A 27,664-nucleotide genomic window follows, 5' to 3' on the forward strand; every position below is an offset into this window, starting at 1 on the left:
ACAGGTTCAGTGGTAGGGCAGCTCACAGCTCAACTAGATTGTCACAGGTTCAAATCCTGATGTGAGCCGAGAAGTACCGTTGGGTTTTTGCACGTTCAATTCTCACTTGTCAGGGGTGGTACCCTACACGCAAGCGAATTATTGAAATTTGCCTGTCCCACCTCAGGGGTTTTCACCGGGTCCCCCTGTTTCCTTTCCTTCCACTGCTAAAGACCCCTACGAGGAAGCAAATTATTGAAAAAAATGAAACGTACGTTAGTCCCAAAATGACCTAGTTTCTGTCAAGTGGACCTTAAACCCCATTTCTCTATCTCTGGTGTAACAGGGGGTCTGTAATCTTTTTATAACCTTGGACATGTATGAAAAGGGGAGAATCTAGGCCCCTGAGCCAGGAAAGAAATTTAACGTGTGCAACAATCTTGCCAATTCATCAAAAACAATGTAACTCAAGACGAAACTGGACCCTAAACCAAGGGTGAATATTAACATCTGTAGAGGCCCCTGAACTCAACCTACTCTCACAGGTTTCTGAAGCAACATCTAGTGTTGGTGTACGAGTTAAAGTGAGATGCCATAGCCTAGTTAGGAAGTCACCAAGCCTAAACATATAGATCAAGGTAAGGTGATTATTTAATATGTTTCACCTATATAACCTACCTAGTAGGTATTATAGAATGTCTTTAAAGGGGTGTGTACTTTAAATGGTTGAATTATGCACATAAATAGCCCACCTTGACCTAGTCATTACAAGGATGTTAAAGTAGGTCAAATGTTATAATCATATCTATTAAAGTACTTATGCGCAGGCGTGCATCACTTTCTTTTTCCGGGATATAGAAACCACAGAATAAAATTAATTCAATAAGATATAGGTGTGATTTATGATAATACTTCACATTTCTCATCCTGGTAAGATAAGATAATATTTTATTGTATCAATATTTTCCGATATATCAATATGACAGATTGAAATATATTCGATAGGGGGATATATAAGTTGAATATATGTGTGACAGTCTCATCCAGGTAAGATTAGATGAAATGAAATAAGGAGTTTAACTGGGTTAATGAAGACAGGCATATGCCATACAGTGTGCTGTAAGGGGAAACTTTTCCTCCCATCCGAAAAAAAAATAGACAACTGTCCTTGTCAGGCCCTCCGTCCTGCACCCTTGACAAGGGGAAACCACGTCAGAAAATTCCGTTGAACTTTCTCGGCCAATGCAGGGATCGAACATGTGACCTCCAGGATAGTGAGCCAGCGCCTTACCCGCTTAGCCGCCGTGGCTCCTGGTAAAATAAGATAAGATTTGTTGTACCAAAACAAATGAAAACATCGATCGAAGACAGCATACAAACATAATGCATGAGTATAAATATTATAAATACAGAAATAATCAGAATGCAAGAAGCATGCCAATATGTAGGATATCATTATGAATCAAGTAATGAAATAATTCATAGTAAAAAATCCCTGGTAACAAACTTGACAAGGCTGTGGATAAATCCTTTTTATATCCACACAGTCTTGTCAAGTTTCTGGATAAATCCTTTTTATATCCACACAGTCTTGTCAAGTTTCTTGTTATCGGGGATTTTTTACTATCATTTATTTACAAGGATTGGTTCCTGTTTTTCCTCGGATGCATCACTGAGATCCAAACTTGCCTGCACTGTTATGGGGTCTCTTCCGCCCCTCTTTTCCTATTGTTTTGTGAGGTTTTATCGTCTTCTTCTTGGGATTATTTAATGAAATAATTGATACATAGAAATCTTGATAATAATTTTGATCAAGAAAAGTAGAGATAGCTCAACCAAAGTTTGGCTCTTAGATTCATTGCAGGAAATACAAACGCACGAACTGATTTTGCAACTGTTTTATTTTGGGTGGGTTAAATAGATTTTCTAGAGTAGATAATTACGTGTAAATGTTGGGTATATATGGACGGTACATAAATCTTCATACTGTAGACATTCTAGCCTTGTGCATAGAGTAATGTTGGCATATTCTTAGATCTGGCGTACATTTTTGTATCTGAAATGAAATGTTATGAGGTTTAATATGTCCAACTGTTCTCCTCCAATTGGGCTAATGAAGATGGGCATACGCCATACAGTGTGCTATGAGGGAAATTTTGCCCGGGCAGCGGCACTATGGCCTACTCTTATATCGAATTCCAACTGTCGCAAGGGATCTTTTACGTGCATGCCAATGTATACACAGGTCCTCGGTTTTTCATCCAATGCGAACGACTAGACAGCTGTTCTTATCAGGCCCTCCGTCCTGTACCACTGACAAGGGGGAAACCACGCCTGAAAATCCCGATGAACTTTCTCGGACAATGCAGGGATCGAACATGCAACCTCCAGGCTAGCGAGCCAGCATCTTACCCACTTAGCCACCGTGGCTCCCATTTTGTATCTGCCCATTTCAATTTGAAGTGTATGGGTCGGAGTGCAGTCATGAATTTATTAATGTATGCTTGGAATGTTAGTTATTCATACAGATAATACTATCAAAATTCAGGGATGAGTATTAGTTTTATCCTGCCAGAGGGGACAAAATACAGAAGCCCTGTGTACACATTGGTGTGCACATTAAAAGAGCCCTTGGCAGATGGGATTTAAGAAAGAGTAGGCAGAATCGCCGGTTTTTGGGCAAAATTCCCTCGTAGCACACTATATGCCTCAGTGGCTGCTGTAGTCTCCACACCTGAATCAGATGGATTACTCCAGAGTTATTGTTACTGAAACGTTGTTTTATTTATATGAATTTTTATGAATTTTTATGAATTTATATTTTATGTATTCAGGTTTATTAAATCGTAGCTACCTGTATACCTGTTTTTGGGTCATTGTAAGATTTGGAGTGGAAATTAAAACATCAACATTCTCAGATTTAGACAACTATCAAACAGGTAGAAATTTGAATAGTTCCAATTATGGAGATGTCTAGTTCCCCAATAGTTCAACCACATATGGAGATGTCTAGCTCTCCAATAGTTAAGGCAGATGTGGAGATGTCTAGCTCCCCAATAGTTCAACCACATATGGAGATGTCTAGCTCTCCAATAGTTCAACCAGTTATGGAGATGTCTAGCTCCCCAATAATTCAACCAGTTATGGAGATGTCTAGCTCCCCAATAATTCAACCAGTTATGGAGATGTCTAGCTCTCCAATAGTTCAACCAGTTATGGAGATGTCTAGCTCTCCAATAGTTCAACCAGTTATGGAGATGTCTAGCTCTCCAATAGTTCAACCAGTTATGGAGATGTCTAGCTCTCCAATAGTTCAACCACATATGGAGATGTCTAGCTCTCCAATAGTTCAACCAGTTATGGAGATGTCTAGCTCCCCAATAATTCAACCAGTTATGGAGATGTCTAGCTCCCCAATAATTCAACCAGTTATGGAGATGTCTAGCTCCCCAATAATTCAACCAGTTATGGAGATGTCTAGCTCTCCAATAGTTCAACCAGTTATGGAGATGTCTAGCTCTCCAATAGTTCAACCAGTTATGGAGATGTCTAGCTCCCCAATAATTCAACCAGTTATGGAGATGTCTAGCTCCCCAATAATTCAACCAGTTATGGAAATGTCTACACCTGGAACATCTCCAACGTCTAGAATGATGGTGAAACAAGAATTAGAATTTAAAATGTGTGACAAAGAGAAAGATAAACTGTTGGTTGGTGCATCAATGTTCACAGGTATGTTGTTGTTGATATACCTGTATATACAGGTATGTTGTTGTTGAAATACCTGTATATACAGGTATGTTGTTGTTGATATACCTTTATATACAGGTATGTTGTTGTTGATATACCTCTATCTATATAAGTCGTTTAAAATCTAAAATATTTGGACAATCTGGTTGGTATTAAAAATGGGTTCCTGCGTACAAACTGGGTGATTTAATGGTATATATGGACTAAAAACATATTCAAACTAATTAACATGTCATAATTATGCTTCAAATCCTTCTCAAACATTGTAATTGCGAAGGAATGCCCTGCTATTAAAATTCGATCAAACCAGGTCATGTTTCCGTCACGTCTTGGGAGTTAGAGGAGAAATCATTGCATACATCGCTTACTATTTATTACAAATATCGAATCCTAATTAAATTCTCAGATTATCCACTACCCGCGTCTTTTTCCGTCATTTTTATCTCAGAAAGTGTTGTACATCTAACTCTTCATAAAGTTTATCAACTTGTACATCAAGCGCTCAATGTTCACGTGTGACCGTTGACATCATGCGTGCAGAACTTCCTAATCGTCGGGCTGTTGATTAGGGGAACCCTTACATTTTTGTCCTGTATACGCTCCAGGAGGGTTTTTTGGGGAATCCAGTATTTTTCTAGTAATATTGGATATCTCTACTTTCCATATATACCAAAATTGCCATACTTTTATTGGAAACAACCACCCGACAAATACTTTTCTGGGAACCCATCTCTAAGTTTGCTCCATTAAACTGGATAGGCTTTATGGAAATGAGGTCAGGGAAGCAGCCAAATGTTTAGTGAATCTTGTTGAATCAGTTTTTGTTAAACAGGTTGCTTCTAAAACCTTCTCCAAATTGGCTGCACACGCACTATGTGCAGTTCCATGCAAGCTTAGCAGGTGTGATCTATGAGGATCCGCACAATAATTGTTATGAGTTTGAAATCTTGGAAAGTAGGGTTGGGTCCCGAACAAATTTTACAATGCATGAGGTTGGACAGGCGACCATACTCCTTGTCACGTACAAGCAGGGAATCGAAACCACGCCCCTTTACCCAATGACAGACCTTATGATGTAACGCGCACACGTTAACCACTCGGCTACCGGACCCCCTATGTAAAATGGAATATAAAATAGAAATTTCTATTATTTAATAGGAGAAAAAGTAGATAAGAGGGCGAAGTCAATTATCCGACCAATTAAGTCTACTGCCCAGAGCAGGTAAAATATCTTATTATTTGATAACGCCACATTCATTCAATGTCAATCTTTGTTTGGAAATTTGTAAATATCATCTATAATCACCCAAAATTATCTAATTTGTACTTGTGTCAAGTTTCAAGCTAACCGTTCAATTTTGATTGACAACAAAAATTATAATCTGATCGGTATAAAATTGTCTTGTAAATGCCCCCCATTAACTATAAAAGAATAAATATGCAACAACCCTTCTCAACTGCTCAGATGATTTAGCTGCTGTAGGTGTAAGTTTTGGTGCCTATCAACCTATCTTTTAAATTTGAAAAAATAGCATGAAAAAACAGGATAAATTAACGGTAATATACAAGGTATGGTACATTATTAAAATCTTTGTTGTACACCCGATGTCACTTCCTGTTTGATATATATTTATAAGAATATTATCTTTGAATTGGGACACCACACAGCTGAAGGTCCTAATTACACCTGTACTGTATGTGGCAGGGCCGGCAGAATCAATTCTTGATTGGGGGGGCTTCCATCCTAGTTCCTTATAGGCAAGGGTCCAGGGGCGGCAATAACCTGGAGAAAAGAGTACTTGCGGCCAAATTATTGGGGGGGCTACCCCCCCCCTAGCCCCCACACTCCGCCGGACCTGTGTGGTAGTGTCTACTATTGTACATTTGTATTTATTGTATACCTGTGTCATGATAAGATAATTACACCTGTACTTTATATATTATACCTGTGTCATGACTAGATAAAGATAATAACACCTGTACTTTATATAATTTACCTGTGTCATGACTAGATAATAACACCTGTACTTTATATATTATACTTGTGTCATGACTAGATAATTACACCTGTACTTTATATAATTTACCTGTGTCATGACTAGATAATTGTTCACGCCAGACTGATGGCTACTGAAACTGATACGGTAGTAACAAGATCCATAAATCCAACTTTGGTGCAATATAGTCCGGTTGGAGCTGACGTGCCATTAAACAATATAGCCCGGTTGGAGCTGATGTGCCATTAAACAATATTTCATTCATTCTCATGAGACTGGTCTCTTGCTACATCCAATTATCAAATTCTTGACTTTATCAGCAATATATATGGTGGTATCTTAAAAGGTGACATTATTATTGCTAATGACATTTTTGTCTTGTAGATAAGTTGTACAGTTTAAACAGTCCTGAGATCTATCAGTGAGACTTCGGTTTCCTCCCACTGCTAAAGACCCCTACGTGCAAGCGAATTATTGAAATAAAATTGAACCATATGTTAGTCCCAAAATGACCTAGTTTGTGTCAAGTGGACGTTAAACCCCATTTCTCTCTCTCTCTTTAGCCTTGAGACTAACCTCAATGTCTAACTAGACTAATAACATAAAGAATATCCATTCAGTTTATGTACTTTCTAAATGACAATACAAAAATAATCAATGCATTTGTATTTATTCCAGACCTGATCCTGAATCTGAACGAGGAAGTTGTAATGCTTCTTCATGTTTTAATCCAGTAAGTAGATCTATAAAGAGAAACAATTATATAATCTGCCCCACTATCTACAGTCTATGCTCAATCTGCCCCACTATCTACAGTCTATGCTCAATCTGCCCCACTATCTACAGTCTATCCTCAATCTGCCCCACTATCTACAGTCTATCCTCAATCTGCCCCACTATCTACAGTCTATCCTCAATCTGCCCCACTATCTACAGTCTTTCCTCAATCTGCCCCACTATCTACAGTCTATCCTCAATCTGCCCCACTATCTACAGTCTATCCTCAATCTGCCCCACTATCTACAGTCTATCCTCAATCTGCCCCACTATCTACAGTCTATGCTCAATCTGCCCCACTATCTACAGTCTATGCTCAATCTGCCCCACTATCTACAGTCTATCCTCAATCTGCCCCACTATCTACAGTCTATCCTCAATCTGCCCCACTATCTATGCCGAGTCAGTGTAGAGGAATAAGATGTTAAACCTCATTTCAATTTGATCAAATCTAAATATTAATATGTTTGTCATTTCAACAGATTATTGACAGAGGATACAGAGATTTAGGAAAACCAGAAGATGATGAAGATTATCCTGCTTCCAACGCTGAACAAGATATTTTTTGTTTCGACAAATTTGGTGGCAGTGAAACAGCGAGGACAGACACAGCAGGATCTTCAAATGTAAGTTTTGGGGAGTTCTTTTTTTTTAAATACAATAGGGGGTGTTGGGGGGCCGAATAGTTTAATGCTTGCGTATTAGATCATAATTGCTGTCTTTGAGTCAGCTGGCATGATTTTGAGTCCACACTTGTACGTGACAAGGAATAGGGTCACCTTTCCAACCTTAAGGGTTTTCTCCGGGTCCTCTGGTTTCCTCCCACAAACAAATTATTGGAATAGAATTAAACCAGATGTTAGTCCCGAAATGACCTAGTTTGTGACAAATGGATGTTAAACACTGTTAATATCTTGTATTTTCCAGTGTTGAATTAGATGACTGTAAGTTTTCTAATGACACAAATGTACAACAAAAATGTTGGCGGTTGTTCTTTCAAACTCCTTGATTGTCAGGTAAAAAAGTCTTAGTCTTTTATCTTCTATTGTAATATAGGTTGAAGTCGAAGATAGCTGTACATTTAAAGCCCAACCAAGCTCTTCATCTGAAGCCATTCCAGGCACATCATCTGAAGTCATTCCAGGCTCATCATCTGAAGTCATTCCAGGCTCATCATCTGAAACCATTCCAGGCACATCATCTGAAACCATTCCAGGCACATCATCTGTAGTTATCCCAAGTCGTTCATTTACTAAATCTAAATACCAGTCCAATCAACATAAAGCTAAGCATAAACTATTCGGTGAGTGTTTTGAGGTTTACATGTATGCTTTATTTAAGAGATAAACTTTTCCTATTTGGTATTTAGTGGGGTATTATTGTGCGATGGACATGTCCCGAGATCATTAGAGACACAAGGCTATTGAATCCAGGATAATCTACTGTTAATAAAACATTTTTTTTGTAATTAAATGTTCAATAATTAATTTTAGTAAATTTAGTACATTTGATATTGGATTAAGGATTTTTTTATATATATAACAGTCGTGATTAAATTCCTATTGATCTATGTCCACATCCAAGGCCAGATTCGGACCTATAGAGACCCTAAACACTGATAATTCAAAATAAAAACGCAACTAACCTGTAAAATAAATGTCATTTAATGTGAAGGCCCCTTTTTGAGGGTTCTTGTTGAAACGATGGTAGATTTGACACTGAAAAAAAAAACTTGTGGTGCCCCCTTTTCTTTGATACTTTAAACATGTGCTTATTTTTTTACAATGGTTAATCCAGGCCTGTCCACATCCAGCAAGCCAATATATTAGGCCTACAATTTGTCATCTGTCATATTTTAGGCCTGTATTTTGTAATTGGACACATATTGAATTAAATTTTTTTATAGTTGACTGTGTTTACGATAATGTTTATTTCTTTCAGCTGTACAAAAATGTGAAATAGGAAAAGAACGCTTTCAACGACTGGTGAAAAAAGAACTCTTTCAAAATAAGGAAATTAAAGAGAAACTAAAAAAAGAAATTAAAAGAAGCATGAATAGTGAAGATGGGAAGAATCGAGTTTCTGCACCAAATATTCCTAATTTGAATATTATAATACAAAGTAGATCTGAAGATAAAAGTGAGTGTTTTGGGTTTACATGTGTGCATTAGTGGGGTGTTATTGTGCGATAAACATGAGATCACTATCTTTAAGCATGCATATATGGATGGTTTTGGCGCTCAAGAAATGGACATTAAATTATCATTTTTATTAGGGACTCAAGGCTATTGAATCCAAAATTATCCCCTGTTGATTAAACAGTTTTTGGTTTTCTTAATTAAATGTCAAATAATTAATCTGAGCATATTAAAGGATTGTCTTGAAAAGTTTTCATACTTATTCCCTAAGAGTCATGACTATTGTTTGTGGTGCATGCCCAACCCCCAGGGGCAGAGCCACGCCCATTTTCTCTTTGTGTGTTTGTGTGTTACCTACAGGCCAGAATTCTGAATGGATTATCTTGGAACTTGGTATACTTATTCCATATACCATAAGGATGGCAACTATTGATTCTGGTGCATGACAGCCCCCCGCCCCCTTGGGTGGTGACACACATTCATAGGGTTGTACTTATTTATATTGGTCCATGTCCAACCCCCAGGGGCTGAGCGACACCAAGTTTTTGTGTTTTTTGTCTACAGGCTGGTATTCTGCATGGATCATCTTGGAACTTTGCATATTTATTCCTTTACAATAATGTTTATTTTTTCAGCTGTACCAAAATATGAAACGGGAAAAGAACACTTTCAACGACTATTATATAAAAAAGAAATTAAAGAGAAACTAAAAGAGAAAATTAAAGGAAGAATGAAAAGTGAAGAAGAATATAATCGTGTTTCTGCACCAAATATTCCTAATTTTGAGCATTTAATACCATGGCATTCCCCGTAGCCAAGGCAACATGACTGGTCTGGAACACAAGAGAGAAAAGTTCCTTTTATGGAGAAAGACATAATTTGTGTTTCCCTCTCAAACTTTTATACAGAAGCCATCTTATTCCTATGTACTAACGTGAAAACCTTATTATATCTTGTCACATTTCTAAACAAACATAATCAAATTTTTAATGTTGCTTTTGTTTATATTAGCGTGTAGAAACCTACAGTTGTCAACAGTACCGGATTTAGGGCCCGGGGCGCAACGTGGCACACAAATGTTCCAGCCCCCCCCCGCCCTCATTTTGGGTTGAGTACAAGATCAAAAGTTCCATTACACCAGAATGCAAGGAGTCAAATCTAATTGTCGATATTTTTTGGAGAGCGGTAGAGGGCCACCCCCTCATCTTGGGCTACGCACCACAATGGACCTACGCTTCTTTCTTAATCTGGCCGTGGCCTGGTCAACACTCAGCAGAGTAACAACAAACTATCTGTCATTAATAACACTAACACAATATGTAACCACAAGACAAATTATTATATCTCAAGTATTTATAAAGAATTGGTACCTAAAAATGTTTCTTTAATAAGTCAACTGGCGTGGTTTCGAATCCCAGGTTCTACGTGACAAGGAGTAGGGTCGTCTGTCCAGCCTCGTGGGTTTTGTCCAGGTGCTCCGGTTTCCGCCCACTGCTAAAGACCACTTACGCGCAAGCGAATTATTGAAAAAAATAAACCATATGTTAGTCCCAAAATGACCTAGTTTGTGTCGAGTGAACGTTAAATCTCATTTCTCTCCCTGACTCTTTCTATTTAAATATCCATTTAAATATCTATTAACCTATTCTGTATAAATATCTATTAACCTATTCTGTATAAATATCTATTAACCTCTTCTATATAAATATCTATTAACCTCTTCTGTATAAATATCTATTAACCTCTTCTGTATAAATATCCATTAACCTATTCTATATAAATTTTTATTTTAATCAAAATCCAAAGTCTATACTTACACATATTTGTTTATTTTTCATAATTATATTTTTTGATGTCCAATAGACATTTTATAAATTAACATCAGACAGCTTCCTACTAATTATATTGACAATAATGAAAAATGACATATTTTTAAAAATTGTAAATATTTGAATTATTTTGGACGTATACAAATATTATCAACATTTAGATATTGCTCATATATATATATATATATATATTTATATATATATATATTTATACAGGACCAATGTCTAGTTCCAAAAAAATATACTGGACCTATGTCTGTTTCAGGACGAATGTCTAGTCAGTTCATATAAGTATATTGGACCAATGTCTTGTTCATAAAAATATAATGGACCAATGTCTAGTTCATTTAGATATACAAGACCAATGTCTAGTGTTCATTTAGATATACAAGACCAATGTCTACAATCTGTTTCACAGAGAATTACGAGTCTCGTATAATATCTCTGTCATAGATGACTGCCTTAACACGTGCTGTCACAGCACGCGGTGTGAATCATTGGCTGAATGGTGCGTGCATTGTTTACATAAGACATAACTGCTTCGGAGAGAATGCTGCATTTTAGTCAATTTAATACCCATTTACACTAAATCGGAAATAATTTTTACCTACAAATACGTCAAACGCCTTTATTTATTTTTCCAATATATACAAAAAATGTTTTAGAATTTAATTTGTCGCAGGAAAAAAGTTAATATTTCTAGCTCATTAAGCCGCATCAATGTCATCCTTATCAGTGATTGTCGCGGCCAAGCAAATATTCACTGCGGATCAGTGTGCAATGTCTAGTGTTTATTAAGATATACAGGACCAATGTCTAGTGTTTATTTAGATACATAGTATCTGAGTATAATTCAAAAAAGTTTGGGGAGATAACTCTAACTATTTTGGAAACCACTGCTTTATTTTATGGACTAAGACTAGTAATTATTTCCCCTTATTTCATGATGGACGAATGTAGTGCGAGTTATAAATAGACAATTTTTCCCTTAATTTTTTTCTCCCCTCTTCCTGCATTTTTGGGTTGACTTTTTGGTCTAGAATCGGAGAAAAGGGATCAAATTTGCAATTTCATAGCAGTTTTGGGTAATACTGATGATATTACAGCGGAGGCATAGGGAGTGTAAAGTGTCTTTCTGCAGAGCAATCATTGTGTCGGAAGTGAGATTTTCACCCCTGTCAACTTCAAATCTGTGTAGTGAAAAATCTAAATGGTCAACCCCCTACAAAATTATGATGAGGAGATTGCCAAATGTTGTCCCCATTGTGCCTATAAAGATTGGAACCAACAGAATGTTGAGCAAAAAGCTACAGCCTGTGATTTTACAGTCATTTAACATTGAAGTCAATGGGCAAATAATTGCTAGTCTGATTCCTGATGATATAATGAAGCTTGGCCGACTCGGGATGTTGATAATTTTTCAACGGCTTGTTTCCTGAAGTTTTGAATGGAAATGGTAAGAATACTGCTTTTTTATTGCCCAGCAGTAAGTTTTTTGACTATTTGGTATCAAAATAGCCATGATTGGGGGTATCCGTTGGTTGAGTGTGAATTTTGGGTTGTAAATGTGTAACATTTTGTTCACAATGATATCAAAACATGGTTAGGTCTAAATATTAAGGCCAACTCAACTGCAGATTTGGTCTAAAGTCACGAGATGTAAACAAGACTGACCCTTACCCTAACCCAAGACCCAGTCCTTACCCTAACCCACAATCTTGTCAAAAAGCATGTAGCCTAGGCCTAAGCCAAGACCTAGTCCTGACCCTAGCCCAAACCCACAATTGTGTCAAAAAATCATGTGCCCTAACCCTATTTACATGTTGTGACCTTGAACCAAGTCTGCAGCTGGCCTTAACATTTAGACCTAACATGTTTTTGACATCATACAATGAAATGTTAACATGTACACTCCAAAATTCACACCTGTGTGACTTTTGATCAAACATGCAGTTGGCCTTAATATTTAGACCGAACCTCAAAACATGGCATCTACCTTTGAGATTGGCTTAGACTTATGTGACACTCATGGTGTACTTTTTTACTGACTGTTAACTGGTTTCTTTTTGGAGGGCCAGTGACGGGCTGTTCGCTAGAAATAAAGAGGTTTATTTCTATTTCCAGTTGAAACCATATTTTTTTCTTATTTTCTCACTGTTTTTTATTGCATATTTATCCCCAGCCTCCTATCATTTCAGGTGCCCGGGTAATGTTTCATAGAGTGGAATGATTGACCTCAACACAAGTATTAAAAAAAAAAGAAGCAAAACAGGTGAGATAAATGTGCATTTCATACACTTTAAGAAGTACATCCAACCTGATCCCCACTTCTGCTCACTAATAGTAATGGGCTGGAAATTTGGTACTGCACAGGCCAGTCTTCTCCCCTTGACATTTAACTGAATGACAGAATTCCACATTTTGACCATTTTCTGGATGTCGATGACCATTTCCCTGGATAGTATTCGCCCCAGAATTCTCATTCTCATCCAAATTTAACATTTCAGGTCTACATCTCAAAACCTGATCTCTTCCTGGACTGGCTTTAGGAGAACGATGATGCATATCAATTTCATCCCTGATCTCTATGACACCTGTGGTGGAAGTGGAGGGCAAATCGTAATCAGTTTGGGTTCAAGCCCCGAGGACCTTTGTAAACTTTGCTTTTTGGTGATGACTTAATTTCCGAGCTTGAAAAGGACGCTTGTGTGTTTATCATGGCCTCTCATATTGGAAGATAACATTAATGGCTTGTGTGTTGATCGACGGTTGTGCATATCTCTTGGTCAGGAAAGTTGTAGGCACCATCGCCATTGTAAATCATTTGACAGGCCAGAGTGAACGGGGCGACCTATGATTGGTCAGCAATGTATCAGATTCCATACCGGGGGGTGGGGATGAAAAAACTGTTGTAGTGTTACATAATCAGATTATTTCAACTTACTTATCCTGTGGAAATACAGCTATATAGGAGATATTTTGAAATTCATAGGCACTGCATGTTTCAACATTTTAGATTTGACCACAATTTGGCACTTGAAACTATGTTAACAGAGAAAAACTGTGTGGTTTTCGATGAAAGTGTTAAAAGTCTAATATTGCATCATGATTACTGTTTTAAAGTATTTTCGCGTTTGATTTATATTGAATTCATCTCATCTTTTTGAAGAATGCATTTATGTTCAAAAATAAAAATGTTCTGTGGAATTCAAAATTGATGTGCTTTTAAATTATCAGATTCCAAACTGGGGGGTGGGGATGAAAAAGCTGTTGTAGTGTTACATAATCAGATTATTTCAACTTACTTATCCTATGGAAATACAGCTATATAGGAGATATTTTAAAATTGATAGGCACTGCATGTTTCAACATTTTAGATTTGACCACAATTTGGCACTTGAAACTACGTTAACAGAGAAAAACTGTGTGGTTTTCGATGAAAGTGTTAAAAAGTCTAATATTGCATCATGATTACTGTTTTAAAGTATTTTCGTGTTAGATTTATATTGAATTTATCTCATCTTTTTACAGAATGCATTTATGTTCAAAAATAAAAATGTTCTGTTTAATTCAAAATTCATGTGCTTTTAAATTTCTGTCTGAAATTCCGCAGTTTTCTGATGTATTATAGTGTTTGCAGAATGCCGCACAGCTCATCTGAAAATGCATAGATTTTCATATTCTTTGGCCAGGGAATTGCATATATGTTTGTTCATTAGATAACAACAGATTTGTTTAAACTGCAGAAACATGTGAGGTATATAGGACTAAGACTAGTAATTATTTCCCCTTATTTCATGATGGACGAATGTAGTGCGAGTTATAAATAGACAATTTTTCCCTTAATTTTTTTCTCCCCTCTTCCTGCATTTTTGGGTTGACTTTTTGGTCTAGAATTGGAGAAAAGGGATCAAATTTGCAATTTCATAGCAGTTTTGGGTAATACTGATGATATTACAGCGGAGGGATAGAGGGTGTAAAGTGTCTTTCTGCAGAGCAATCATTGTGTCGGAAGTGAGATTTTCACCCCTGTCAACTTCAAATCTGTGTAGTGAAAAATCTAAATGGTCAACCCCCTACAAAATTATGATGAGGAGATTGCCAAATGTTGTCCCCATTGTGCCTATAAAGATTGGAACCAACAGAATGTTGAGCAAAAAGCTACAGCCTGTGATGTTACAGTCATTTAACATTGAAGTCAATGGGCAAATAATTGCTAGTCTGATTCCTGATGCTATTTTGACCATGTCAACAATTTCACGTGATACTACTAGATTGTGATGTAGATTTTTATATTTTGTTATATTTCTTCAATTTGAGAGATTAAAGCACTTGAAGAAGAGTCCAGACTTGTTAAATTTTTCCAAAGAAATAAAATTGATTTTTTTACGTCGTACTGTTTTGCACCAACCAGGTTAATGAAGACCCAGAGGTCTGGACAAAATTTCTGTCATCATACAAAGCACACGACAGATATTTTACCCAGGTCTGGACAGGTACTAAGAGCAAATGAATTACTGAAATAAAATTGAACCATATGTTAGTCTCAAAATGTCCTCTTTGATTGGCATTTAGTAATTGAACATATTTATACAAGGTACAATTACATTTACATTTGCTCGATAAAGACGACAGTATCCTCGTCGAAATGTCACTTAGTATTAAACTCATTAATTGTGTATCCGTAAACATTGTACCTTGTATTGACCTGATATGTTGAGTGTTTGTCGCCATCTTTCCCTGCACATTAAATCCTCTTTTCCAGGTTACCCAAATTGTTTTATGAGACCTTCTTGTGTAACGAGGGGTCTCCAATCTTTATATTGTCTAGGACAGGTATGAAAGGGGGCAATAAGCCATGCAAGCAAATTGAGCATGTAACAATCTAATTAATTTATCAAAAACAATGTAAATTCAAGAATAAAAAGGACAACCAATCTACATGTGAACATTAACTTCTGTACTGACCCCATACTCGGTATCTCCAAACCATATGTGAACATTTACTTCTGTAGAGACCCCTGTAAAAATGAAATGAAATGAAATTGGGTTTAACGTCCTACTGTTCAGCTCCGACTGGGCTAATGAAGACAGGCATACGCCATACAGTGTGCTATGAGGGAAATTTTGCCCAGACAGCGGCACTACCGCCTACTCTTATATCGAATTCCAATTGCAAAGAAATCGTTTACGTGCACGCCAATGTGTACACAGGACTTCGGTTTTTTTGTTCCATCTGAACGATTAGACAGCTGTCCTTGTCAGGCCCGCCGTCCTGCACCACTGACAAGGGGAAACCATGTCGGAAAATCCCGATGAACTTTCTCGGCCAATGCAGGGATCGAACACCCGACCTCCAGGTCACCGTGGCTGAAAGATACCCTCACAGGCTCAATTCTCAGTCTGCACCCATGGCTGGGAGCCACAGTAGTTTAGTGAGTAAGAGGCCTCCTGTTCGGAAGTCACGAGGGACAAAACAAAAAACTGAAATCCTGTGTACACATTAGCGCGCACATAAAAGATCCCTTGGCAGATCAGATTCAATATAAGAGTGTGTTGTAGCAGTACTATGCGGGCATACCCCCATTCTCATTAGCCCAGTTGGAGATGAACAGTAGGACCTTAAACCCAATTTCATTTCATTTTATTTCCATCCAAGGCCTAAGAAGTCGCCAAATCTAAACATATAATAACTAAGTCAAGGTCAGTCATATCACTACAGGCCTGGGACTGTACAGCGCAGTGAACGCTTGCAGCTAGCCCCCTAATGATCTTATATGTGCGTGTGTTATTTGTGATGTCTGTATATTTTGTCTTGTCCATAGGTTTGTCTTGTTTGTGTGTTGTGCAGTCCTCCTGCATTTACTAATAACATACCTAGCAAGGAGTGTGTACTTTTATTTGTAGATTAATTTCAAGGATTGAATTATGCACCTACCATTAACAATCACTCAACCTTGACCTAGTTATTACAAGTAGGCCTCCACCTTCAAAACAACTATTATTTATGTATTAAAGTACTTATGCGCAGGCATGCATCACTTCCTTTTTCCGGGATGTATGTAAGCCACAGAATAAAATTAATTCGATAAGATATAGGCGTGATTTACGATAATACTTCACATTTCTCATCCTGGTAAGATAACATAATATTTTATTGTATCAATATTTGATAAGATATATATATATTGAATATATGTGTGGTGACAGTGTCTCATCTTGGTAAGATAAGTTAAGATTAGATTTGTTGTACCCAAATCAACGACTGAACACAGTAGGCCTATACAATAGAGTTAATGTATACAGAAAACAGGAATACATATTATCATGTAAATATAAACAAAATAGGAATACACAAAGCATGAGTGAGTACATGTATTATTATATTATTATAAATCAGGTAATAAACTATATAAAGACATAGAAATTTTGATAATATAGTTTTATATAGAAAGGTAGATTTATTTACATGTACCATAATATTAGATGATAATTATATGATTCGTGTGTGACAACTTTATTATATTGAGATTGTAATTAATATTTTCAATTGTGATTTTGTTAATATTCTTTTGTAAATATTGCTCTTCTGTTTTCAAATTTCATTGTTCACTTCTTTAACTTCTGTTATAAAGGGCAAAATGTAAGACAGGCCTCCTGGCCTAAGTTTCAACCCTTTGAAAATAAAGTTATTATTATTATTATTATTATTATTATTATTATGCTCGTAGGTTCACTGCATGAAATATAAACATACGTGAAAGAGCCATTGGCAGTTGGAATTCAAACAAGGATAATCAGAAACGCCGCTTTGGGGGCTAAATTCCCCCATAGCACACTGTATGCCTGAGTGGCTGTCACGGTCTTTATCCTTACCTGAATCAGTTGGATTACACCAGAGGTCATTGAAACCTTGTAATCGCCCCGGATTTGTTCATCCAGCCTTAAATTGCCCTGTCACTTGATAGAATGCTTCATTGGGCCCTTAAATTACCTCTAGTCAGCCCTTAATTTTTATCGAGCAATTTGATACTTATATGTCTTACCTTTCTGCACTAACCTTTAATCAACAGGTAATATTGGATGAGCAGGTAGTAGATTATTTTATGATTATGATATAATATACTGGTTCCTCATCTTATTCAAATAGCCAAGCACCGTAGCTGAATTTATCAGCTGATTATAACACTGTAACCAAGGTATCATTTAATCTTGTGTATTTAGCACTAATTTCTTTCACATTCATTCAATATCAAATCTTTGTTTAAAAATTTGTAAAAATTGTTTAAAATCACCAAAGTTCATCTAATTTGTACATTGTCCAGTTTAAAGCTGACCATTCAGTTTTAATAATGAGTGTCCAATTTACAAGTGTTTAATTTCTCACTGTTAAAAAAATACACAACCCAATTGATTATTGATGTACATGTCTAACTATTAATTTTTGAACAGTGGTCATGAAATTAAATACTTGTAAATTGGACACTCATTATCAAACTTAATCAGTCAGCTTTTAACTGGACAGAAGTACAAATTAGACGATTTGGGGTGATTTTAAATGATTTTTATCAATTTTTAAACAAAGATCTGATATTAAATGAGTGTGAAAGAAATTAGTGCTAGATACACAAGATTAAATGATACCTTGGTTAAACAGGTACCACTTAAAGGACAATATTGGTGCCAGTCATTATCACATATGTGATAGAACTGGTTAAACACGTTCCAAATATTATTTTATCACAGAGATCATAGCTATGATAGATGAATAATCAATGTTTCAACAATAGGAAGTGACGAACGCAAAAGGAAAACACAAGTTATCCCTCTATATAACTGGCTGAAGGAGGAATTATTAGTGAGCAAAAATTCGCCCATGTATCTGTTATCACCCGTCACTTCATTCAGTTATATAAAGGGATAACTTGTGTTTTCCTTTTGTATTCGTCACTTCCTATTGTTGAAACATTGATTACTCATCTATCGTAGCAATGATCTCTGTCATAAAATAATATTTGGAAAGTGTTTAACCAGTTCTATCACATATGGGATAATGACTGGCACCAATATTGTCCTTTAATGAATTTATATTTTACATATTTATAGGTTTATTAAATCTTGGCTGTATCTGTTAGTGTAAGATTTACAGTGGAATTTAAGACATCAGCATTCTCAGATTTACATAAGTATGGATCAGGCAAAAATTGAAATAGCTCCAAATATGGAAAGGTCTGAATCCAAAACAGTTCAAACAAATTTGGAGATGCCTGGATCCAAAACAGTTCGGCCAAATATGGTGATGCCTATAACTGAAACAGCTCCAACAGATATAGAGAGGCCTAGACCTGAAACATCTGGAATGTCTGGAATGATGGTGACACAAGAACTAGAATATAAAATGTGTGACAAGAAGACAGATAAACTGTTGGTTGGAGCATCAACGTTCACAGGTATGTTGTGGTTGATTTACCTGTATATATTTAAGTCATTTAAAATCTAAAATATTTGATTGGAATTGAGTTTGTTGCCCCCCCTGTCTTTTGGAGAAAGCAGGGGATTATTAAAATGTCTGTCTGTTTGTACCAGGATCTCCAACCAGATCAAGACAGAGTGTGCTATAACATGATTTCCTTAATGTGGCAGTGTCTGAAATTATTTAATGTCAATGCAAGGGTCAGATTAAGACCCCCGCCCCCCTGATCTACAAGGACTGAGAGGCTCTGCTCAAAAGGAGCCACAGTGGCTCAGTGAGTAAGACAATGGCTTGCTAGCCTGGAGGTTCCATGTTCGATCTCTGCTTTGGCTGAGAAAATTCATAGTGATTTTCCAAGGTGGTACCTCCTTGTCATTGGGACAATGTATAGTCATTCGGATTGTACGTAAAAGATCCCTTCGCCATTGGAATTTGATATAAGAGTAGGCCACGGCGCTACTGTCTGGTGAAAATATCTGTCATACACACTGCATGACATATGCCCATCTTCATTAGCCGGAGTAGAAAAGTGGGACGTTAAATCCCATATCATTTCAATCAATTGATGCTTATTTAAAAAAGACAATTTTATAATTCAGCATTTACAAATGAAACAAACATTTTGAAATTATTGCTGAAGCAATACATGTCCCCATCAAATTTGGCAAAGCATGAATCTACCAGGTACCGGTATTTGAAGCTAATACAGTGAAGAGGGACGTATTGTCCATTTGTTTTTGTAGATAATTTGACATTCTTTTTTTAAAACTTAATTGTGCCATGTTAACACTATTTGAGTGTGTGTGTGTTCTAAACGCTTATCGTCCGCTTCCACCGAAGGTGATATCGCAGACAAGTCTTATTTTTCATTTTCATTATCTTAGCGCACGCCCAGGGGTCTTTCCTGTGGCAGGAAACCGGAGTAAACCCACGAGGTTGAGAAGGCGCCTCTATCTCCAAGCCACATACACCAGGGATCGAAACCACAACCGCAAGCCAGAGGTGACCAGCCAGCTAGAGGTCAAAGTGTGGCACTCTAGACCACTATGCTATCCCAACCCCCCAACACTATTTGAGCGATGGACACACAATATGTAGTGAAGTTGTCAACCAGTCATATTGTATGACATGTAAAATGTTAATGATATAGATACAATACCTGTTAATTATTCCACTTATGGGTTTAACGTCCACTCGATACAGACTAGGTCATTTCGGGACTAACATATGGTTCAATTTTATTTCACGTACAAACAGGGTTTCGAAACCACGCCAGTTGACTCAATGACAGGCCTTATGATACAGTGCGCACATGCTAACCATTCGGCCATCCAACCCCCCGAATTATGTAAAACTGAATATGAAATGAAACATATTATTATTTAATAGGAGTTAACCTGTCAGTTAAGTCTACGACAGTATCAAGAGAAGAACTTCTATCTACTTCCCAGAACAGGTGAAATATTTTATTATCTGATTATACCATCATATCCATTAAATATCCAATCTTTGTTTGATAATTTGTAAAAATCGTCAAATTTGTATTTGTGTCCAATTTATAGCTGACCGTTTATGTTTTGATAATGAGTGTCTAATTTACAAGCGTTTAATTTCAAACGCCCGAGATGTTATATAAACTATTAATTAGACATTTATTAACAAAACAAGACCATGATTAACTCTTGATGGCATCGGATACTCAAGATTTTAACTAGATTAGAACGGTTCGCCATTTAAAAATTTAATTTAAAAATGGGAAAGCAAGGCTAAGTCTTAAACATACCAGTGCCGTGGTTACAACTATGCACACATCTTGTCAAAACTACAAATAGTGATAACTTGGCTCAGATTAAAGTAATTTGAATGTAATTTTCAATATTTTCATTTTGAGCTATTTTTGAACTATTATAGCAAGAATGGTTAGCTTTTTATCTAAATCTTACATAATGTATCTTTAAGCTTTTCAAAATTTGAAAATAATCCCTGGATACTTTGGTGTACAATTTGCCCATTTACTTTGAATTTGAGGTTTATGTCATGTTTTCACCCTTCTGAATACTACACTCGATACTTAAGTCTTGGGATGGGCATGGCATCAAAGAGTTGACCAAAAGCATCGCTAATATAATTTTATTTATACTTTTATTTGTAATCGGTGAAAAAAAGATATCTATAATTTGTTTGCTTTCAGTTTTCTGGATGGTTTTATCAGTCTTCACAAGGAAAGAGAAAAGACCCAGAATCAAACTGGGTAAATTTTGTTATTAATTTTAGTCAAGTAACTTGGGCTCTAGATTAACAAATAAAATAGCATGAAAAAAAACCCAGAGTAAATTGGCGGTGATAAACAAGGTATGGTATTTGAACACCCGATGTCACTTCCTGTTAGAGGTATTTATATGAATAATATTTTCGAATTGGGAGATCACATAGCTACCTGTACTTTATGTATAGGTTTATTTTATATACCTGTATCATGACAAGATAATCACCTGTACTTTAGACCTGTGTTACGACTAGATAATTACCTGTATACAATATACCTGTGTCATGACTGGATAATTACACCTGTTTCATGATTATATACCTGTGTCATGACCAGATAATTACACCTTTACTATATATAATAATATTATACCTGTATCATGATTAAGTCTGCATTTAACAATAACAAAATCTATAAGTGATATTTAGACTATTAGTGTTTTTCGTGAAATTGTCAGAACCATGAGGTCAATAGTAGGTGAATTTCATCACATCCACTCAATCAAGAATATACTGTGTAATTATATATTTTTTAAGACAGTTTATTGTGTAATTAATTATAAATTATTATTTTATAATTATATATTGTGTAATTAATTATCATTTCTGTATTTGCTTGTTAAAGAGTTAAATTAATAAATTGAATAATGAATACCCTTGTATTTATTCTAGACCTGAAATCAAACCTGTACTTGAAGAATCTGAATCTGAACGAGGAAGTTTTAATGCTTCTTCATATTTTAATCGGGTAAGTAGATCTATAAATTGTAACAATCTGCCCCACGATCTTCTACCATCACCAGCATCAGCCAACTGCCCCACCATCTACAGTCTTCTAAAGAACTGTTAGCTTGACTTTTCCATCTGCTCAAGGGGGGTTGGATGGCCGTATGGTTAGCACATGCGGGCTGTATCCATAAGGCCTGTCATTGAATCAACTGGCTGGTTTCGATTGCCAGGTTGTACATGACAAAGATTAGGGTCGCCTGTCCAACCTCGTGTGTTTTCTGCGGCGTGAAATACCTGTTTTCACAGTTTCCATTCATTTTGATGAAGATTAGCCAGAAATTCGACTGTCTGGACAAATTTTCATTCAGAGCAGAATAAATATTAATAATTTTGTTATTTAACAGATCAGTGAGAGAGGATACAGAGATTTAGGACAAGGAGTAGACGATGAAGAAGATTACTATGCTTCTAACATTGGACAAGATACTTTTTGTTTTGATAGATTTAGTGGCAGTGAAACGGCAAGGACAGACACAGCAGGATCTTCAAATGTAAGTTTTTCAAGGTTTTTATTATTAATACAAGTCACCTATATTTTTCGGTGTTGAGTTACATGGCTGTCAGTTTTCTAATTACACCAAGGTACAACAAAAATGTTGGGGTTTTTCTTTTAAACTCTTTGATTTGTGCGTGGTTCCTCCTTGTTAGTGATGCAGGATGCAGGGCCTGACAAGGACAGCTGTCTAGTCATTCAGATGAGATGAAAAACAGAGGTCCCGTGTACACATTGGCGTGCACGTAAAAGATCCCTTGACAGATGGAATTCGATATAAGAGTGGGCCGTAGTGCCACTGTCCAGATAAAATTTCCCTCATAGCACACTGTATGGCGTATGCCCGTCTTCATTAGCCCAGTTCGGTGCAAAACAGTAGGACATTAAACCCCATTTCATTTTATTTCATTTCCTTGATTTGTGTTAGTTGAGTTGGTGATATCGCAGACAAACTCCTTGACTGTCACGTAAAGGTTTATGAAGGCTTTTAACTCTATTGTAATAGGTTGAAGTCAAAGATAGCTATTCATATAAAACCCCACCAAGCTGTTCAGTTGAAGTCATACCAAACTTTTTGTCTGAATCCATACCAGATCGTTCATATGAAGCCACTCCAAGCTGTTCATATGAAAACATACCAAACTTTTTGTCTGAATCCATATCAAGCTGTTCATATGAAGTCACACCAAGTTGTTCATATGAAGTCACACCAAGCTGTTCATATGAAGTCACACCAAGCTGTTCACATGAAGTCACACCAAGCTGTTTATTTGAAGACTCGCCAAGCTGTTCCTTTGAAGATTCACTAAGCTGTTCATCTGATGCAACACGAGGCTGTTGGTTAAAAGAATTAAGTGTCAAGAAGAAGAGATCTACTAGATACCAGCCCTATTCAGGTAAAGCTCAGCTTAACATAAACAGTAGATCAGGGCCCTGTTTCACAAAAACTTAAACTAAAATCACTAAAATTGATTTTAACTAAAATCAAACTGTAATTTAAAATTTTATGCGTTTCACGAAGATCGATTGTAACTTAAAATGCAATTTTAATAGATTTTAGTTAAAATTGCTTGCGCTCGCGCAGTGCACAGTTCCGGCGAGGGCACTTAGGGTGTAAGCATTTACACGCTTTGGAACTGAAAACTTCTGTCAGGTTGAACTAATCGTTACAATACCGTTGAGGAGAGTTTCATACATTGTAACAATGTCTACACATGGTCAGTCAGTCGTAGAGAGATGAAATAAATATGTTTATTACGGGTTATTCGCTTTGAAATGTATCAGTTAGTTGGCCTTGAACTTGCATGTCGCTTTCGTGACCTTGGCATTTGATTTACTCTCAGGCTTCAATGGAAATAATGCGTATCGATAAACTAAATCGCTTGAATTTAGTAGTTTTATGGTATTTTCGATAACAGAAACTATTGAGAAATTGTCACATACATGTGATATTTCTAACCCAAACGATTAATCTAGACTAAAGTATTGTCGAATTTTAAAAAGTATTTAATAACAAATACACGAAATAACCAATGTTCCATGGACCCTTTCAATAATAATTTAAAAATGCCAAAGTGTCCCACTATATATACTTATTGGATAATGCCTATCTAACTTACTAAATTAAAAAGATTTTTTTCCCAATATAAATTACCATTGGCTCCTATATAAATCATCAGGCGTATCTAGTATTATAGGACTGACGGGGTTTCGATTCCCCGGTTGTACGAGACAGGGAGTAGAGTCGCCCGTCCAACCTCGTGGGTTTTCTCCGGGTCCTCCGGTTTCCTCCTTCTACTAAAGACCACTACGCGCTAGTGAATTATTCAAATAAAATTAAACCATGTGTTAGTCCCGAAATGACCTAGTTTGTGTCTAGTGGACGTTATACCCCATTTCTCTCTCTCTCTCTCTCTTTCTCTCTATTAATTATTTGAAAATGGTATAATTTATACTTGAATCATGTGGTAATATATAAAATAGTAACAAAGAGTTTTGATTACTGGGGTTTTGAGGGTTTTTTTGTTCTTGGGGTTATAATTTGGGGCGTCATCTAATTGCTTATATTGCCTTACAATAAAATAAACGGGTGGGCCGCAGATATATTTCCCATGCAATGAAAAGAAATTGAATGAAAATTATTTTTGTGAATGATAATATGTTTAAATTATATAACCCGGGCCATTGTCAATATTATCATTATTCCAAATATATCTATATGTCGCAATAGATCTCACAAATCAATGTTTGTTAATGTCGTGATTTTAAGTTAGGAGAGGGTGACGGCTGTCCTAAGTTAAAATTGGTTTTAGTTGAAATTTCCCTAAAATAGTTTTGTGAAACGCCAATATTTTAAGTTAAGATACAATTTTAACTTACAATATTATTTTAGTGGATTTTATCTTAAATGCTTAAAATCGTTTTGTGAAACGCATCTATCTTAAGTTAGGATGGAATTTTAGTTTAAGACGATTTTAAGGAGATTTAAGTTTTTGTGAAACAGGGCCCTGAAGTTAAAAGTGAGTGATTTGGGTTGAAGTGTATTTAAAGAAGATACATTATGGGAGATTAGATAAAGATCTGGCATACCTCACTGTAATAGTTAAAAACTAGATAATGTAAAGGGAATTTGCTGAAAATTTCAGTCAAATTGATCAACTCTGAACTAAGATTTTAACAATTGAATTTTCAACCTGGCTTTGATCATCATTACTAAAGTCGGTACGATAAAAAACATAGTCTCGATTATCCATTTCCTGATTAATTAGAACCAAATTAGGGGTTTCTTTAATGGTGGAGCCCCTGACTGAATGATCGAGATAGAATGTATTTAAATGACACAATTACATGTCCACATTCAGGGCTAGGGCTGGATTAAGACCTTAAGAGTGATGAAACGATACTTATACCTCCGATTATATGGAATTCAAAATAAATGCCAAACTGTAAAAGTTTGAGCCCCTTTTTGTGGGTTAGCTGTTATCATTTGCACAATAGTAAATCATGGTGCCCCCTTTTCTTTGATACCCTATTAAGCATGTGGTTTTGTTTAATCAGGCCCTGACTTAGGCTTATAATCTATCACCTGACTTATATTAGGCTTATATCTGTCATGTGACTTATATTAGACCTGTAATCTGTCATGTGACTTATATTAGACATGTGACTTATATTAGACCTGTAATCTATCATGTGACTTATATTAGACCTGTTATCTATCATGTGACTTATATTACCTGTAATCTGTCATGTGACTTATATTAGACCTGTAATCTGTCATCTGACTTATATTAGGCCTACATCTGTCATCTGACTTATATTAGGCCTATATCTATCATCTGTTATATATTCGGCCATATAATCTGTCATCTGACTTATATTCAGCTTACATTTTGTCATGACATATATTAGGCCTACGATTTGTCATATGTCATAGTTGACTGTTTTTATGATGTTTTTTTTTCTTTCAGATGTAAATTTACGAGACCGTGAAACTGCAAAAGAACGTTTTCAAAGACAGAGGAGAACAAAAGAAGTCAAAGATGGATTGAGAAAAATGCTTAAAGGGAAAACGAATATTCAAGATCAGGATAATCAGGTTTCTGTCCCGAATATTCCTAATTTTAACGAAATATTTGACGTCCCACAAGATTTTTGACTGTTTTGATCTATGGTGTTTTTTGCCACAAGGGTTACACAATATATTGGACTTAAAAAAATAATCAGGCTTATAAGGGTGTCCGAGAGAGAAGAAATTTGTGGAATGTGGTACCACACAGGCATATAAGCGTGTCTATTTTTCAATAGCTCTTGAGGAGGACCATGTCTAGCTACTTCATAAGAGTATAATGCACCAATGTCTAGTTTATGTTGGTAAATGTCTAGTTTCAATTGATATATGGGATCAATGTCTAGTTTCAATTGATATATGGGATCAATGTCTAGTTTATATTGGTATATGGGATCAATGTCTAGTTCTTATAAATATACAGGACTAATGTCTGGCTAATGCTTCAATTTAAAGGAGCTAAATCGCTAATATCTGGGACCTAGAAATGTACACAAATGGGTCGCAACAGATATAATAATGTAATATGAATGTATATAAACTGATTTACATGTACATTCAATCGTTTCTGTTTTTACTCTAATTTCAAATCAGTTATGTTCCGCGAAATACGCCAGAAGTCTCAATCGAATGGCAATCTCTGGCATCTGATTAATCCAGTCTATTGCGCATACTCTCCAGATAAGAATATGGTGTCACCATTTGGCATGACTTGAGTCCCTTGTTACAAAAGTCATTTAATCGCATTCTGGTACACGATTCGTGTACTAATGGTAAAATGTTTATTTTGTCTTAAATATTGGATATCAGAAGCTTACCTTTTCCCGGTAAGATCACAACATCAATGTTGATTTAAATAGACAAATAATTTGTGTTTTCAACGTGTAAGACTTTGGATGATATTGAGTTAGAAACTTAGCTACTTTAAACTCTATATTTGTTAAATCATGTGTTTTAATTTAAGATTTATCATCTGTTTCATGTATTCGTAAACCCTTCTTAGTGCTTTATTTAAGTGGTGGTCGCCTGTCCAACCTCGTGGGTTTTCTCTGGGTCCTCCGGTTTCCTCCCACTGCTAAAGACCCCTACGCGCAAGCGAATTAATGAAATAAAATTTACCATATGTAAGTCCCGAAATGACCTAGTTTGTGTCGAGTGGACGTTAAACCCCATTTCTCTCTCTCTCTCTATTGATACAAAATTGAACCATATGTTAGTCCCGAAATGACCTAGTTTGTGTCAAGTGGACCTTAAACTCTATTTCTCTCTCTCTCTCTCTCTCTCTCTCTAAATCTTATGTCTTTAAACTAGGATGATGGGGGTCATAACTCAAAAAAGTTTGGGGGACGTTAAACCGCATTTCATTTCATTTCATTTCAAAAAAGTTTGGGAAGATACCTCTTACTATTTTGGGAACCACTGCTTTATTTTATGCTAATTTGACTGTGTCAACAATTTCATGTGATACTTTTAGATTCTGATGTAGATTTTTATATTTTGTTATATTTCTTCAATTTGAGAGATTTTAATACTTAAAGAACATTTCAGAGTTATTAAATGTGTCTAGAGAAATAAAATTGTTTTTTTTCTTTTTTTTACGTCCTAC

At 36.1% G+C, this 27,664-nt stretch overlaps 2 protein-coding genes across 8 annotated transcripts in view; both read left to right on the forward strand.

Moving 5' to 3' along the window:
* LOC126807979 (uncharacterized) overlaps positions 1-15,385 on the forward strand; it is a 39,717-nt gene extending 24,332 nt beyond the window's left edge. For 2 of the 6 annotated variants that reach the window (XM_056103143.1, XM_056103140.1), the window contains exons 2-8: positions 2,814-3,711; positions 4,888-4,951; positions 6,405-6,459; positions 6,986-7,129; positions 7,560-7,806; positions 8,445-8,642; positions 9,277-9,631. In XM_056103143.1, coding sequence (XP_055959118.1) covers positions 2,943-3,711; positions 4,888-4,951; positions 6,405-6,459; positions 6,986-7,129; positions 7,560-7,806; positions 8,445-8,642; positions 9,277-9,455 — 1,656 coding nt within the window. In that variant the 5' untranslated portion in view covers positions 2,814-2,942 and the 3' untranslated portion in view covers positions 9,456-9,631. The other 4 variants (XM_056103141.1, XM_056103144.1, XR_008789201.1 and 1 more) reach the window with 4 other exon arrangements.
* Positions 15,386-16,506: 1,121 nt separating this feature from the next.
* Positions 16,507-27,633, forward strand: LOC126807977 (uncharacterized). Of its 2 annotated transcripts, XM_056103145.1 has the most exons (8): positions 16,511-16,606; positions 18,577-18,920; positions 20,333-20,399; positions 21,135-21,194; positions 21,881-21,956; positions 22,342-22,488; positions 22,996-23,386; positions 25,961-27,633. In XM_056103145.1, exons 2-8 carry the CDS (start codon positions 18,659-18,661, stop codon positions 26,146-26,148), a joined length of 1,191 nt encoding a protein of 396 aa, XP_055959120.1. In that variant the 5' UTR covers positions 16,511-16,606; positions 18,577-18,658; the 3' UTR covers positions 26,149-27,633. The 2 variants fall into 2 exon arrangements, 1 of the variants encoding a protein (XP_055959120.1); XR_008789203.1 differs by lacking the exon at positions 20,333-20,399 and having other exon boundaries at positions 16,507-16,606.
* The last annotated feature ends 31 nt before the right edge of the window (positions 27,634-27,664 follow it).

Source organism: Patella vulgata, chromosome 9, assembly GCF_932274485.2.
Source record: "Patella vulgata chromosome 9, xgPatVulg1.2, whole genome shotgun sequence".
Lineage (NCBI taxonomy): Eukaryota > Metazoa > Mollusca > Gastropoda > Patellidae > Patella > Patella vulgata.